The 16162-nt window shown below is 36.2% G+C and overlaps 1 protein-coding gene across 1 annotated transcript; it reads right to left on the bottom strand.

The window, feature by feature from the left end:
• On the bottom strand, positions 2726 to 13492 carry LOC109704641 (plasma membrane ATPase-like). Its single transcript, XM_020225406.1, has 15 exons — positions 13222 to 13492; positions 12313 to 12432; positions 10980 to 11216; positions 9543 to 10304; positions 8380 to 8502; positions 7159 to 7408; positions 6544 to 6708; positions 6208 to 6446; positions 6080 to 6112; positions 5861 to 5942; positions 5586 to 5746; positions 5218 to 5391; positions 4040 to 4222; positions 3764 to 3945; positions 2726 to 3137 (listed from the first exon to the last, which is right to left on the bottom strand). Exons 1-15 carry the CDS (start codon positions 13276 to 13278, stop codon positions 3041 to 3043), a joined length of 2865 nt encoding a protein of 954 aa, XP_020080995.1. The 5' UTR covers positions 13279 to 13492; the 3' UTR covers positions 2726 to 3040.

The following is a 16162-nucleotide window of genomic DNA, read 5'->3' as shown; positions in this document are numbered from 1 at the left end:
TGTAATGCTACACTATTAACCAAGATTACATATTGGATGAACTAAAGACAGTAATCCTGGCAAGATTACTTGTAATCCTGCCAGCATAATCCGAACCAAATGCATCCTTATAGAATGGAAACAGCATGTAAACTTTTGTACAGAATCCTACCAGCGAACGCACCATCATGAAGCAATTGTTGCAGAACCGCCACATAGTTAAGATGGAAAGTTTAAGTATTCCCGGCGTAATATCAAACATCCTAGTGCAATTATATTTTTTACAAAATAACTCACGTATTTAAAGCTTCAAAATTTAATATCACGAATTAATAATCATAAACCATTGCATTTTAACACAAATAAAAAATTTTAAATAAGTTATATTTTCAACTTAACAAGTAGCAAGGAAATACAACTTTTATTTCCAATATATATGGCCTAATACATGTCCAAAATGATAGCGCAAAATACAATAGGATGTCAACTTAAGACAAAATTATAGACATTACCAGTATGCTGCTATCTAATTAATAATCATTGTCTCACCCGATCTCATTTTTATGGTCGTATCTGAAAAATTAGTGAAAAGTACTTAATAAGAACTATTTATAATAGTTTTAGTTGAAGCTCCATCCAAAGACAAAAAGCCCCATCGAGCTTAATAGTTGTTGGGAGCCGAACATCCTGATCCTTGACCTGATCAAAGATCTCCTTCGGGAATAGCGTAGGGATACGGAACGACTACGATTGGTGACCCTCGAAGTTTGCGCCCTTCGACTGGATCAAGCGATTCGGCTGATGAGGGATCGGATCAGCCGAGTTCGAAACTTTTACTGTAGAATCGGTTCGGCTAGATGAGCCGAATGTACGAACTGTGTGAAAGCTGGAGTCGGCCGAAGAAGCCGAATGAATGAAAAACACAGTAGTTGGTCGGCCGAAAGAACCGAGTTACCTTTATATATATTGAATTTGATTGGTGGAAAAAGTACAAGGGTCGAGTGTGCCTGAAGGCATACAGACTCGGTTGATCTAGTCTAATTCTACTCCTAGGAAAAGCAGTAAGTGCTGAAAAGTAAAGGATTACAAGTAGACTACTCCTAAGAAATGCAGAGAAATTGCTAAGAAAATAAAAGTGGTCTTCTGTTCTCAGAAAAAAGACCTCTTTTCAGGGCGTTATTGGCCTATTTATAGATTGCCCCTATTGATCAGTTATCCCCTATTCACGATCGGCTACTATTCCTGTTTTCTCGGGCCACTTTCAGCCGATTGGAACCGCTTGGAACTGTTTGCGGTTACTGTAACTTCTCTTAATTCGCGCGGTGGTTACTTAGAATTTCTTTCGATGCTCCCGTTGCGTAGTAAAATTGTCATCATTAAAGAAAAGATTTGAGTGGAGTATCGGTGTACCACTTGGCCGCGCCTTATTAGCTCAACAATAGTATATAACCAATGGAGAATAAACAACGAGTATGAATGACCAATATATATATATATACACATATGAGTCTATCGATCCATTATGATCAATAGGGAGTTTTAAGAGCTCTAAAGCGTAAATGCAATTGTATTTTAAGGACAAATGTCCAAAAGTAAGCTGTGGACCTACAAATCTGCTCCTAGATCATTCACATGGGACGTGTTCAATGTGCAAATATTTGGAAACAAGAAACAAACTTTGAGCACAAAATCAAAACCAAAATGTAGTCCCTTGATCAGAAACAAATATACATTGTGTTCAAGCCCCATTTGAATCTTAATTCACTGTTACTGATTCTGAAGCAAAACCATATGTATGGCTCCAACTTGGTTCATTAACAGGGTCAGTAAAGGTCCGTAACTGCATAGTAACTGAAAAATGGAGGTTTCCTATTTGGCCTCTTCATTTGATCGGTTCAACTTAAAATGAAGTTCTAATAACAATAAAAAAAGGAGGTTTCCCTATTTAGCCTCATCTTTCGCTCTGTTCAACTCAGACAAAGTTCTAATAAGAAAGTAATCAACTAATCATCAACTAGAAGTCCATCTGATGATAAGTTGAGCATGTCAACTTTCTTCAGGGAACTGCTTGTATTAGAGTTCTCTCAGGGACTGTCAATGGTAAAGTTTGAACAATGTGTATTGGCAGGGTCACCACTCGAGCTTTCTCTTCCTATGTCTCTCTTCCTATTATGTGCCCTGCTTTCGCCGCAATAAACTTTGCTAGTCCTACTAAAGGCCAGTGAGGAAGGTAGCTCAATGTCAATTTTGGTAAAGGTCAGACAAGAAAGCCGACAAATAGCAATTGTATTTTATGTTCATAATTTAAATTTTCTTTGAATTTATGTCGAAAATTGATAAAAATACTAGCAAATGTCTTTACTATTTGTTAAGTATCTTCTTGACTTCTTCAAATACTTCCTTATATCTAACTTTCTAATTGGATCTTTACATCTTCTCTCATTAAATTGAATAGTAATCGGTTTCCTTCATGGAAACAGTAGAAGTATCTAAGCATTCAGAAATCAGAATCACAACAGAAATTGAATAGTGACTGTATCAGAAAAACAGAAGTAGCATTGTCAGAGAACCACAACATGCGTCGAGAACAGACAATTGAAAAGTCAGACCATCAGAGAGAAAAAAACAAAAAATTGTAGCTCATATTCATAAGATAAAAAAGATGAGCTGATCTGGAAAAATCTTATCAAACATGCAATCTTTTGCAAAACTCAATCAATCAAAATCTGAACACAAGATTAAGGGGTAAAAAAAGTACCCAACAGATTCAACTTTAAAGGGAAAACATTATTATAGGCATTAATAGTCAAATTTAAAGCGAAAAGGGAACAATAGCTGTTTTGCATTATTTGCATCTCACAATCACCAAACTCTTACTAACTAGGACAAAACGAAAAAAAATAATCACAGCACACTCTAACCGCATAAACCTATGCCAAGAAAAATAGTGCACTAACCATTTTACAATGAAGAGTTCCTCACAAGTTAAGGCAACTTTGCTTCCACCGATAAATGAACCGCATTCTGAGGTTATCCTCCATACGATTGAAATATATACTCTTTATACGGTGTAGTGTTGCTGGATGGTCTCTATGTCGAGCCCCTTCAGCTTGACCACCGATTCCACGTGACCCTTTAGGGTGTGCAGCTCCCTTAGCCTGCGCATGATCATGACCACATTTATCATTAATTTTCAGGGACCTTTTCGCTAATCAAAGAGCGGTTATCTAGTTGTAACAGGAAAAACTTTTCGTGGGTTCTTTTGAGCACATACATAATTCACTCAATAAGCATGTATTTTGCATGTGTACACCTCAGAGTGCGTGTCTACACCAATTTACTAAAAAAAAGATAAAAAGTTTTTCCTATGCCTCTCCAGTTAACTTCAAGTGATAAATTGACTTCAAGTTTCCCCAAAAAGATGTCGATGAGGGTGTTATGATTTTCTCTAACATTTAAAAGGGTATTTGCGCAAAAAGTTTTAATGGTCGTTCTGCTTTTTTAAAATTTAACTTTTCGACATTCTCTGATCAAAATCTGAGAGCTAAGGCAGCTGCAGAAACATTAGCTGTTTTTGAGGGTATAGATGGAGATTTGAAGTTTAGTGCCATGTACTTCTGAATTGTATATAAGCAGAACTCGCAGTCACTCATTGATCTACTGAGAAATTAGAGAGGCTACACTGAATGGCGATTCTATTTTCACAAGAACATATTAATAAAAGCATTATACTAATAGCTAAAAAAGTGCAATTACTGCTGTGATGAAATTGTTGAAGACATACCTTGCAACCTCAGCACGCCGTTTGGCTTGCTCAGCGATCTCAGAGAGCTCGCGGTAGCTGCTCTTCTCATTGAAGAGTGCACTGGCTTCTGGAGGCTGGAGACCATGGAGTGTCCTCTGCGCCAGTGCCCATTGAGCCTCCCTTTGCTCTCTACCGTAATCTTTCTTGGTAGTAAAGGCAATCTATAGTAACAAACGAATAAATAGATTAAAGCATATCGGACTGGGCATTATAAAATGGTGAGTTCATTAAGAAAATTAATGAAATTTGGTTTACCTTATTCTCTAATAGGTTATCCCATGCCCTTCCGCTTAGAATGTAGCGAATGGCGAATTTGAACCAATCGAGCGGGACGAAGAAGACAATGCTGTATAGCCAGATGACTCCTGCCCAGCCCCAGCCGATGCCTTTGATCTTGGCGAAACCCCAGTTGGCATAGACAGCAATGAGAGTTGCGACCTACAGTAAAGGAAATATAAGTTTTATTCATGGCTGAACATTTGCATTTGACATCACTTTGGTTTTGAAGTGAATAGGAGTAATCATTTTTCCTAGATGCTTATAAGCCTAAGAGAAAGAATATTGGAAATGTCTCAGGTCTTGGAATTACAGACAAGTTTCAATAAATGATTCATGAACACAGATACATGATACAGAAAACAACAAAGCTTGGATAAACTGATGCATCAAGTCTTTTTCTTCAGAGAAAAGCAGAATGAGCATAAGAGTAGAGTGATATGATGTTGAATATGTTCCAAACAAGAACTTCATTTTATCAACCAGGTAGTACTACAGGTTCAATTTAAATTCTAAAAGTATTGAGACTGTTACTCAATGTTATGCAATAAGCAGCCCAAAATTTGTCCAAGCTATATACACATTTTCAATTTGTTTGCTTTTTTCTTTTTTTTTCTAGAAGCAGATAATTAAAAGAAGTATGTGGCAAATGTCTATGTAGTATATAACAAAAATCTGTCATAGTATCCAATACAGACAAACCTATATGAAGTACTTATTCATCGTAAGCTGATAAGTGAAGGTAGAAACCCAATAGTTAGGTGGTTTGAATAAAGCAACAAATCATGAAAACTTTAGGCTACGAAATTGAACTCATGTAAGGGGGAAAAGGAAACAACAAAAAGATAGGAGCATGATTCCATGAAGAACAAGGTGATATCACACACCATTATATTCTACTCTTGTTCCTACTTGAGACTTGATAAGAAATATCGAATTACAGAATACAGATAATGTAATAAATGAGCTAAACTACAAAATTTTGCTTAGAAGGGAAACAGGACACAACAATCTGTTCTTCTCTATTTGTAATTCTTTTATAAAATACGATGATGGATTCATAAAATCAAGCAGGAACATCTAATATGCTGCGAATACTAATAACCATCAAGTAATGAAAATCCAGTGAAAAAGAAAGTGGAAAAAAAACTACTTACAAGTTGAGCAACCACGAACGCACTGACTAAAAGCAGACCAGGGCGCTCAACGAAGCACCAACTGCGGGACCGAGTGACGAAGATGAGGGCCTGGCTCACGATGCTCACTTGCAGGTACAAGGCAGACATCATCTCATGGTCTCTTTCCCTCAGCGATCTAACGTGAAATTTATCCTGCACCAAGGCACCAAAATTGCTTATTACGACAACACAAAATTCTATTGCAATCAAGGCAGTATTATGACATTTGGAAAAATTATAGGCCTCATCTGGTAACTGAAATTTAGTAACAGAAGTGACTCCACTAGCACTAAAATACAACTACAAGGAAAAAGTATAACCAAGGTAACAAAAAGATCAAAACTCACCGAGAAGAAATCGGTCTTGTACATAGCCCAGAAAAATATTACAGTCATCAATGCAAGATAACCCCCAAGAACAACACCCGTAGCAAAAATTTCTTTCAACTTCCAGCTATCTGGAAGCGGAGACGGTTTCACTCGATCCTTAGAGATTGTCATGATTGTACCTGTGGTTGTAGGAGAAGAGATTGTAAATGAAACCAAACAATATGAATACTAAATTGAAATAGCAAGAAGTTCAGATTTTATGAAAATTTGAAACATATTAGATGAGGACTAACCGTCATTGAGGATAGCTATGATCAGAACCATGAAAGGCGAGAAGTCGAACTTCCAGATCAGTGCAATGAGCATAAAGCCAAGCTTCAAAATTACAAAACAGGAAAAAGAAGAGTTAGAGAAGTTGAAGCACAGGTGAATATGAGGTTCAACAACCCAACCTCACAAACAACAAGAGATTCAGACATATCTTCGCAATTTAATGTCATTTTGATACTTACCACAATACGGATGGTAATGGAAACAGCATAAATCTGTGAAAAGTCAAGATGGACAGAGATTAATTTAGATATCAGGAAAGTGTAAATGAAGGAATTTCAATATGAAACTATGAATGTATGAAACTAACAGTGTAGTTCTTCATCCTCTGGAAGATGCATCTGCTGGTAAGGACAGCACTAATGATGACACTGAGACCAGGTTCAGTGAGGACAATATCAGAAGCACTTCTCGCGGCATCTGTAGCATCAGCAACAGCAATTCCAATATCAGCCTTCTTCAGTGCCGGGGCATCGTTCACACCGTCGCCTGTCATTCCGCATATATGCTTCTTCTCCTGCAGCCTCTTCACGATCTCATACTTATGCTCTGTCAAATTAACATAAAGTAAAAAAGCTCATGTCAGTTAGTCTAGTTCAACAAAACAAAACAGAGACTTACAACAGAAAGTGCCAATGCTGCTTACCTGGGAAAACTCCTGCAAAACCATCAGCTTTCTCAATCAATTCGTCGACAGGAAGCGCTTCCAACGAAGCATCCTTGTGTTGGCCAAGCAAGGAAGAGGATGGATACATGTTGGTGCCCATTCCAAGCCTTCGGCCGGTCTCCTTCGCAATAGCAAGCTGGTCACCTGAACACCATAGCAGCATAAATACATAAACTAATATAATGTACATATTACAATTGCCACAATTAAAGGATAGGTAAGAGTAGTCCTTGATTTGGTTAAATTGCAGAGATCTTACCTAAACTATAGCGCATTTTGAGTAAGACACCTAAATTTTTTAAGTGCTAATTTCGCTATCTAACTTTACGATACTTGTAAAATATCAATCTGCACTAACTATCTAACATAAATGTTTTCATGACGGAATATTTCACGAATAGTTTGTCCGGAAAGTTACAAGTACTATAAGGTCGCGTAACGTCTGGTAGTGAAATTATAAAGTCTTTTGTTCAGATATTTATTTCAACTCTAATTTTAGATAATAAAATAAGAACTTTTAAACTTTATGCATCTATTTTAAATTGCACTTTTGTTCCAATAGACCTATACAATTTTCACTTCATGATTACATACCGGTAATCATCTTGACATTGACGCCGAGATTGAGAGCCTTTCTGATGGTCTCAGCACTGTCGTGCCGCGGAGGATCGAACAGTGGCAACAAGGCAACAAACTCCCAGGGGCCTCCCGGGCTCTCCTTGCTCTTCTCGGGGACTTCCTGCCTTGCAACGGCTAGCGAGCGAAGCCCGCGTTCGGCGAACTTGTCGATCACACTGTGAGCCTTCTTTCTCACGTCTTCCCTGCAGTTGCAGAGGCTCATAATCTGTTTGTGTTACAAAAAGCGAAAAGAAGTCAGCAACCCCAAGTGAATTTCAAGAGGCAAATCCAAATATATCCTGCAAAATCCATGAACAGTGAAATGTGTTTGTTCCTAACTTCATGTAAAGTGTTAGTTCTCGGATATATTCATACAAAGTTACTAAAATTTTGCGGACTTGTGCTTGTCAGTTGACTATTGTTAGTTCACTGCTGATTTTTTGCCGTTAATACAGTTATAGAATAGGCATAGTGAAAATAAAAAAAAGAAAAAGAAAAGAGAAAACAACAGTAAAACCATTTAAAGAGCTATTAATTCGAGGATAGAGTTACTGTGAATATTTGTTGTTGGCTGCGTGAAGTTGCAACTACATACAGATTGAAATCCGTTGCAATTGCAACTGCGTGCAAATCGACATCCGGTGCAGTTGCAACTATATGCAGATCGAAATCTGGTTTTTGATTTGATACATTTAAATTTAACTACCGGAGATGGAATTGTATAAGAAATCCTAAGTGCGGCAGTTGGAACTACACCTAAATTGACCACAGTTCCAATTGTAACAAGTTAGAGAGAATAACATTAAATAAAAGATAAACTTACATTCCTATTCATTTTTAAAATAAAGAATATTTTCTTCCTCACCCCCTCTATATATATAGAAAGTGATAAAATTTTGAAATTACACTTCTCAGTTAAATATAACCAAAGAAATTATTTATAGTTACTGTGTCTTTTACCGCATCCAATTAAATAAGATGCATATAATTATAACTACTACATTTCTAATTGCATTTATCTCTTTAACTGCACTGTATTTTTAATTGCACTCAACCAAACGGCCTCTTAGTGAGAGAAATTTGATGAGCGTCCTTTTTGAGGGACAAAGTTGCCACTTGATATAAAAGTATTTTTCAATTATTATTATTACTTTTTGAAAAAAAAAAGGTGGATACACGAGAGAGTATAATATTTACCTGTTCGGGGGCACCTTTGCTGACACGATGCCAGTTGCCGTTGGCATCAATGTAGGTCAAGGCCGTCCTCTTGTCGACTGGGTTGAAGGGGAGGAAGTGCACTTCCCTGATTCCAGCTCGCGCCTGCATCATCACATGTCATCAGCACCTTAATCTGCTCATTATAAATATATATATATGTAAAAGCTAACAAACTATAATTAAGTGTCAGAAGGACTTAATTAATTAGAAATTACATAAATTATTTCTCGGTAATTGATATTTATCCCTGTCATTTGAGTTGGCGAACAACAGTTGCATGACCTTTAGCACGAGGAAATTAATCGCGAAAAAAATGAATGTGTAGGATTAATTATTGTGTAAGCATCAGTAAATAATAGCCAGACTCAAATAAAGTGGGACGACCATGTTATTTTAATCTTTTTAAGTGGAGGAATTTGCTAGTGTCAATCTTAAAGAAATAATGATTGCTAGTTTATCTGTAAATCTACTAGTATTAATTATTGTCAAACAATTGATACTGTAAGTTTGTTTTAAAGAACAGCGTATCCAATATATTCCTCTCATCTGGACTGAAGAATTTTTTTTAGAAGACCCAAATGAGAGTGAAAAGAGAAAAGGGGAGAAAAGAAAAGAAAAAATAGTACTAATTTTCTCACATGCATGATGTTTGGTAAAATAATTTTTCCCCCATTTTTTTTTCTGTACTTTAGGAGAGAACAATAATGACCCATTATGAATAATCATTTTTTCTCCTTTTTCTTATTTATCTGCTTAATTTTAGGCTCAAACCTATTCGATCTCTTTGTTATTCTCTCTAATATAAAGGAAGAGAAAATAATTTTTCTTTCTCGCCCTTTTTCTCTTTCCCATTCCAACGGAGAGCTAACGAGCCTATTTAAAAACACTTGCGTGCGTATTTATTTCGTCGAAGCTTTGATTTTGGATTGAACGTGGACTTGGAATTTAACTAGAGTTCAAGTTAAAAGTGAGTGATTTCTCCCTCGCTGTTTAGTTTTATGGCGAGGAAAGTGATATATATTATAACGAACGAGTTCAACAACTATATATAAGATCGATGCATGGCTGGTTAATTTGTTTGTTCTCGTACTAAAGGAATGTGGGTTGGTGGAGCGAATATGGGAAAATAGAATAAAAATTACCTCCTTGGGGTCGGCGAGCATTCCGACCATGGCGGCGTCGATGGCGTCCTGGTTCTCCGTCCGCGACGCCCTGGCGGCGAGCAGGATGACGTGATCCTTATCGACGCCCTTGGCGAACACCTCGATCAGGTTCTTGTCGACGCTCAGCTTGTTCAGCGTCAGCGTGCCGGTCTTGTCGCTGCACAAAACATCCATTCCGGCCATCTCCTCGATGGCCGTCATCCGCTTCGTGATCGCCCCCTGCTGCGACAGCTTGTGCGACCCGATGGCCATCGTGACCGACAGCACCGTCGGCATCGCGATGGGGATCCCCCCGATGAGCAGGACGAGCAAGTTGTCGATGCCGCGGCGGTAGGGCCGGCGCTGGATCGGGAACATGACGATGATCTCGACGACGATCCCGAGGGCGATGGAGCAGATGCAGAAGTTGCCGATGGCCGTGAGCACCTTCTGGAAGTGCCCGACCTGGTTCGTGCTGTCGACGAGGTGGGCCGCCTTCCCGAAGAAGGTGTGGACGCCGGTGGCGATCACGACGGCCTCGATCTCCCCTTGCTTGCACGTCGACCCCGAGAAGACCTCGTCCCCCGGGTTCTTCGTCACCGGCAGGGACTCCCCCGTCAGCGCCGATTGGTCCACCTTCAGCGGGTCGCCCTCGAGCAGGCGGGCGTCGGCGGGGACGATGTCGCCCAGCTTGATGCTGATGATGTCGCCGGGGACCAAGATCGCCGCCTCCTGCTCCGTCCACCGCCCATCTCTCAGCACCTGTACATAAATCATTCATTCTCATTCAGATTCAGATATCCTCGTACGTACACCGATCCTGCGGTAACTAGATTTTACTCTAGTTAAAAAAACTATTAATAATTGAATTTAGATATCTTCGTACGTCCTTCGTACATCCTGCGGTAATTAAAAAAAAAAAAAATTATTTATTTTTGCTGACGTTGCTGAGATCCGAATTCTAAGTGAGAAAAAGTTTAGAAATTTAGCATGCGGCAATCATGTGCCTAATTATATACGATGATCGTGACGTGCTTAATTTTAATTAGTGTTTAATAGTACAATAGTGCTACCGCACACGGCATATTAATTTGTTTTTACTTTTTGGAAGAATGAAGAGTTTGGAGGTTCAAAATTAAAGGAGATATATCGAGCTTTTCATTTTAGCCCTTGTACTATCCGAAACTCTTTTTTTTTTTTTTTTTTTTTTTTTTTGAGAAAACCTTGTTTGATAAAAAAATGCCATCAAAATGAAATTTTATTAAACAGAAAACGGATAAAGATTTAACCACCCTCCGCTAAATAGCTGTGAACGTAGAAAATCAAATTCACGACTTCTCGAAATTTAGTGGCTAGTTTATTAGTGTAGGCTCTGACACCATAAATTTAAGAGAAAATTACGGATAAATAGTCTTAGTATCTTATTTAATTTCTCGCCTTTGTCTTGGGAGCGAGATTGGCCATGAGAGCGGCGGCGGCGTTGCCGGCGTTGTTCTCCTCGATGAAGGAAATTGTAGAGTTGATAAGGAGCAAGACGATGATCCCCACGAAGTCCTCCCAATCCGGCGGTTGCCCGCCGCCGTTGGCGAGGGCAATGGCCATGATTGCAGCCATCTCCATGACCCATGATAGGGGATTCCACATAAACCCCAAGAATTTGAGAAATTTATTCTCCTGTATTTTAGATATAAATAAAAAAATAAAGAATTAGAAAGTATGATATAAAAAGGGTAAAAATGTCTAAAAAGCTACAATTTTCTGAAATAAATCCCCCAACTTTATTTATGTATTTATTTGACATTTGTTTATTTTCGAACATTTTAGTTCGAGTTATTCTAGTTAATTTCATTAAAGTTTGTCAAATTTTATAGTGGTATTGGTAATTCCTTTAACTTTTGACAATTAATTAACTTTTAATGGAAAAGGTAATTTTTTTGGCCACGAAATAGTTACAAGTGTTGAATTAAATGAAAATTACTATCAGACTTACTAAATTGGTACTGTTTCGTTAACTAGAGTAATTAAAATTAAAATAATAAAAAATAATGATGATGATTGAAATTAAAAAATGAAAAATAATAAAGTATCAGCGAAATAAAGAAAAAATAAAGTTGGGACGGTTTCAAAATGGTCCGTACATCTTTTATCTATTTAAAGAAAAAGCTAAGGACAAAAATGTATAAGGACCTCAACTATACTCCATTCTGAAAAGAGTCCTCTCAATTATATTAAATTTAACGATCTTAATTACTCTCTATCAAATAAAATTAATTCAATTAACGGTTGATAACTAATAGAGTCGCTAAATTTGATAAAATTTTTATCCTAACTACATATAAAAATTCAAATAAAAAATAAAAGTTGAGAAGGTCTCAATACAAAAAAAAATAATAATAATAAAAAAAAAAATTTGAGGAAGCTAAATTCCGAAGGTAAAAACGTGCAGAATTTATCTAAAATATAGATTATTTTGGATCGACTATTTGACTTTTTAAAATTTTAATTTTAAAATATAATTTTTTAATTTATTTGATTTGATACTTTAACTTCAAAATGTAATATAATATAATAATTATTTATTTTAATAAATTTATTAATTACGAGAATTATATAAAGTAAGTTAACTAATTAAGTTTGTAAAGATAAATATGGCATTCAAATTTTTCTAAATAAAAATATCCAATAATGGATTGGAATCAAACAAAACTGAAAGGTTAGTTGCTAAATCAAAATTTTGAAATATGGGTAGACCATGATTATGAAAGAGCACCTTCTTCTCTTCGAGCTTGTTGGGGCCGAAGATGTTGAGGCGGTTTTCGCCCTCGGCTGAGGTGAGACCCTCTCTGGAGCATTTCAGCTGCGCGAACACTTCCTCGATCGGAACACTCTCCTGCAACCAGTACACAAAACATTATCTCATATGTACACCATCATTCATTCATTTCATTCCATTTCATTTCATTTCTCCCGAGTCAACAATAAAAATTTTAAAAAGAAAAAAAAAAATAAAATATGAGAACCAATCGATTCTCTCATAATGAATGACACTTTTGGCTCAACGAGCCAAAAGAGGAGAACGAAAAGGGAGCAGAAGAGGATGAGAATATTCTAAAAAGAGGACAAATTCGATGGAGGGAGAAAAAAAAAAATGCTGCGTCGATCCAAAGGAGAAAATCGTTATTCTACGAATACGATGGGGGGGGAGGGGGGGATTGATTCTTTTTTGTCTCTTTGCGCCCTTTTCTAGGTTCATGGCAGGGCCTACACCGCCGCGCGAGATTTTCCCATCAGGCCAAATCACAGCCGTCCGACGAGCATCGGACGCATAAAGTGTCCGGGCGCTTTGTGATTCGTGCAGTCGAGCGTGGGAATCTCGAACCACGGCCGCGTCGTGCGCTCGACGCGGAGGCGATGGGCGAGGTAGAGACGTGCAGGGATCGATCGAATAAGAGATTAAAAAAAAAAAAAAAGAAAAGAAAAAACAAGAGATCCGATCATCGTTATGCTTATATCACATAATCGAAAAGAAACTCAAATTTCTTTTATAAAAAAAAAAGTATGAAAAAATTGGATTTATGAAATGAACAAAATGGAATACTCGGAAGTCGGAATCAAATAAGATCACAAAAAAAAAAGAGAGAAAAAAGAAAAAACCGCGAGAGAGGGAATAGATCAGTACCAAATCGACGACCTCGTTCTTGATCTCTTCGAGCGTGATCGTGTTGTTCTGCGCCATCTCCGATCCTCGCGATGATCGAGTTCTCGAAGAGAACTTTCACCCCCGACTCCCACCCCCTCACCCCCCCAAAAAAAGAAAAAAAAAAAAAACCCTAACCCTAATTAAGAGCTTCGGAGGAAGACCATTCGATTTCTCTCCTTGAGAAAAAAGGAAATGGATAGAGAGAGAGAGAGAGAGGAGTCGACGACTCGACGAGGGGATGCGAGAGGAGTCTCCTCTTGCACTATAGTGGCCGCGAGGGTTTTTATATTCTCTAATAGCAAAAAGAAGGGCAGAAAAAAAAGAGATGATGGGGACGTTCTCAGAATGAGACTGATCGATCCACCGTTTATGCGCTGCTATTTGCAAGATAAAGAGTAGATGGACGGATGGCCTTGTACCAAAGCTCGCCCTACCAAATTATAACCAATTTCAACTTGGCGGGCCCCACGGCCGCCTCGGCCCCCATCCGGGCTAACTTAGCTGACGTGTCGAACTACGGCTGCTCAAAGCAGTCCTCTGGAAGGTTAAAAAAAGGGGAAACTTCAAATTCCCCCACGCAGTTTCACACTTTTTCATTTTAATTAGTACCGTGTGATTTCAAGTATATCAAATTACTATCCTATGTTTCGCACTTTTATATTTTAGTACCATATGATTTCAAGTATATCAAGTTAGTATTCTATGATTTCGCACTTTTTTACTTTAGTACCATGTAGTTTAATATTTCGTTAAATTATATACTTCGAAATGAACAATAAAAAAAGAAAATTGAAACCATAGGGTACTAACTTGATACATTGAAACCACATGGTACTAAAGCGAGAAAGCGCGAAATCAAAGGGTACTAACTTGATACACTTTAAACCACATAATACTAAAGTGAAAAAGTGCGAAACCACACGGCGGTATTTGAAGTTTCCCCAAAAAATTTGCAGGCCAATTGTCCTCAAACTATGACGTGGGATATTTTAGTTTTCAAACTTTAATTTATCATAAATTTTTATTTAAATTTTAAAAATTATTATAGTTATATTTTATAATATAATTTAGTTGATAAAATATTAATACATTGGTAGCGTAGAGTTATTATAATAGTAATGTGTGACCGATAATGAGTTAATAATTAAATTAAATCTTGCTTTTATACTAAAAATATGTTAAAATTTAGTCAACGAATTGATTATGATACTTGATTATAATAATTCCTTAAAACTCGAGCTAAAAATTACAATAAATTAAAGTTTGAGTGCTAAAGTGTCACCTAACCTATAGTTTGAGGACCAAATGTGGAAATAGCCCCTATTTAAAATTTGTTTTTATTTAACAAAAAAAAAGGAAAAAAATAAACTTCATTGATATTTAAATTAAAATTTGAGTTTAAATCACAATTCAAACTGAATATTTGAATTCATAACTTACCTTATCAGCCCATTTTTTGTAAAATAACTTTCGTATTTATTTTGGCAAACTAAACAGTCGGTAAGGCGTCACTTTTCGAAAGTGTCATTTTCGATGCTTTATTTTCGGTCAACCAAACATTTTCTTTGCGTATTTTTACTTTATCGTTCCGTAAATCAAAAAATTATACTTTTGGATATTTTTTGAATTTTTTTATTTGAATATAGATGGGATATATATTCTGATATTATTCAAATAATTAATAATTTACATGCATATATTAGTATAAATTGTAATTAGCAATAATACAACTAAAGTTTAACATTTATGTTCAAATTTTTATATATATCTATATTTGATTGAATAAAAGCTAATATTTAACAAACTCAATTAAATTATAATTTTTATATAAAACTTGTATTAAAATAAATGGATAGTACAAAAAAAGTACCTTATTTTCTGATAATATATACTAATCGTTACCTACCCTCAATAAGTAATCGAACTTCTTCTTATCTTCCCACAAATGGAAATTAAGCTGCCTTTTATCACTAAAAAAACTAATTAAGACCATTTTATATCCCACATATATTAGCAATCAAACAATGTAAAACGTTTTGTTTGGATATCTCCAACTTTGAAAGCACAATGGTGAATGAAATATTGGATATAGCATTGTAATCTAATGGGTAAACTTCAAATATTACCCCTATAGTTTCGTATTTTCTCACTTTAGTACCCCGTGGTTTAAAGTTTATCAAGTTAGTAGTGCTCTTTGGTTTTATTTTTATTTTTTCGTCAGCTTTTCCGTTAATATTTCGTTATCCTACCTAAGTTTATCGAATATTTACTTTAGTTCCCTTCAGTTTTAACTTTGTCATTGATTTAATGAAAAAAATTAGTGGAATCGATAAAAAAAAAAAAGAAACCATAGAGTACTAAATTAATACACTTTAAACTATAGGGTACTAAAATGAGAAAGTGTGAAACCATGGGGGTGGTATTTGATATTTTTTCTAATATAATTTATTAGTACAAAATATAATACTGTAGAAAAATTCAAATATTCATATCCGTTTCAGTTATTACAAATATCCAGATAATTTTAGTTCTCTAAAATCATATTCATATCTAAGTTCGACCAAATCAGACTATTCTCTATCCAGTATTCCAGATACGAATAATATCAAATAGGAATGCAGATATTTTCGAATAATATCCAATTTATTATAAAATAAAAGAATAAAAATAAAAGTTTAAATAATACAACTAAGGGAACCAGCATGGCTTGATATTATTGAAAACTTTTGGGTCTATTATATGCAACTAATATATTACAGTTTATACAAAATGTATTCAATTATTCAAAGTAGGAAGATGAAGTACTCGCCACTAGCCACGTGCCACCTACCATCTTCGCAAAGGTAACTGATTGGCTACAATTAGTTCATTAAATATCTATTGAAATTAAAAAAAATAAAAAATCCTGAGATTTCTTGAT

This window comes from Ananas comosus, linkage group 2 (genome assembly GCF_001540865.1).
Source record: "Ananas comosus cultivar F153 linkage group 2, ASM154086v1, whole genome shotgun sequence".
NCBI lineage: Eukaryota > Viridiplantae > Streptophyta > Magnoliopsida > Poales > Bromeliaceae > Ananas > Ananas comosus.
This window is presented reverse-complemented; position numbering and strand designations above follow the sequence as displayed.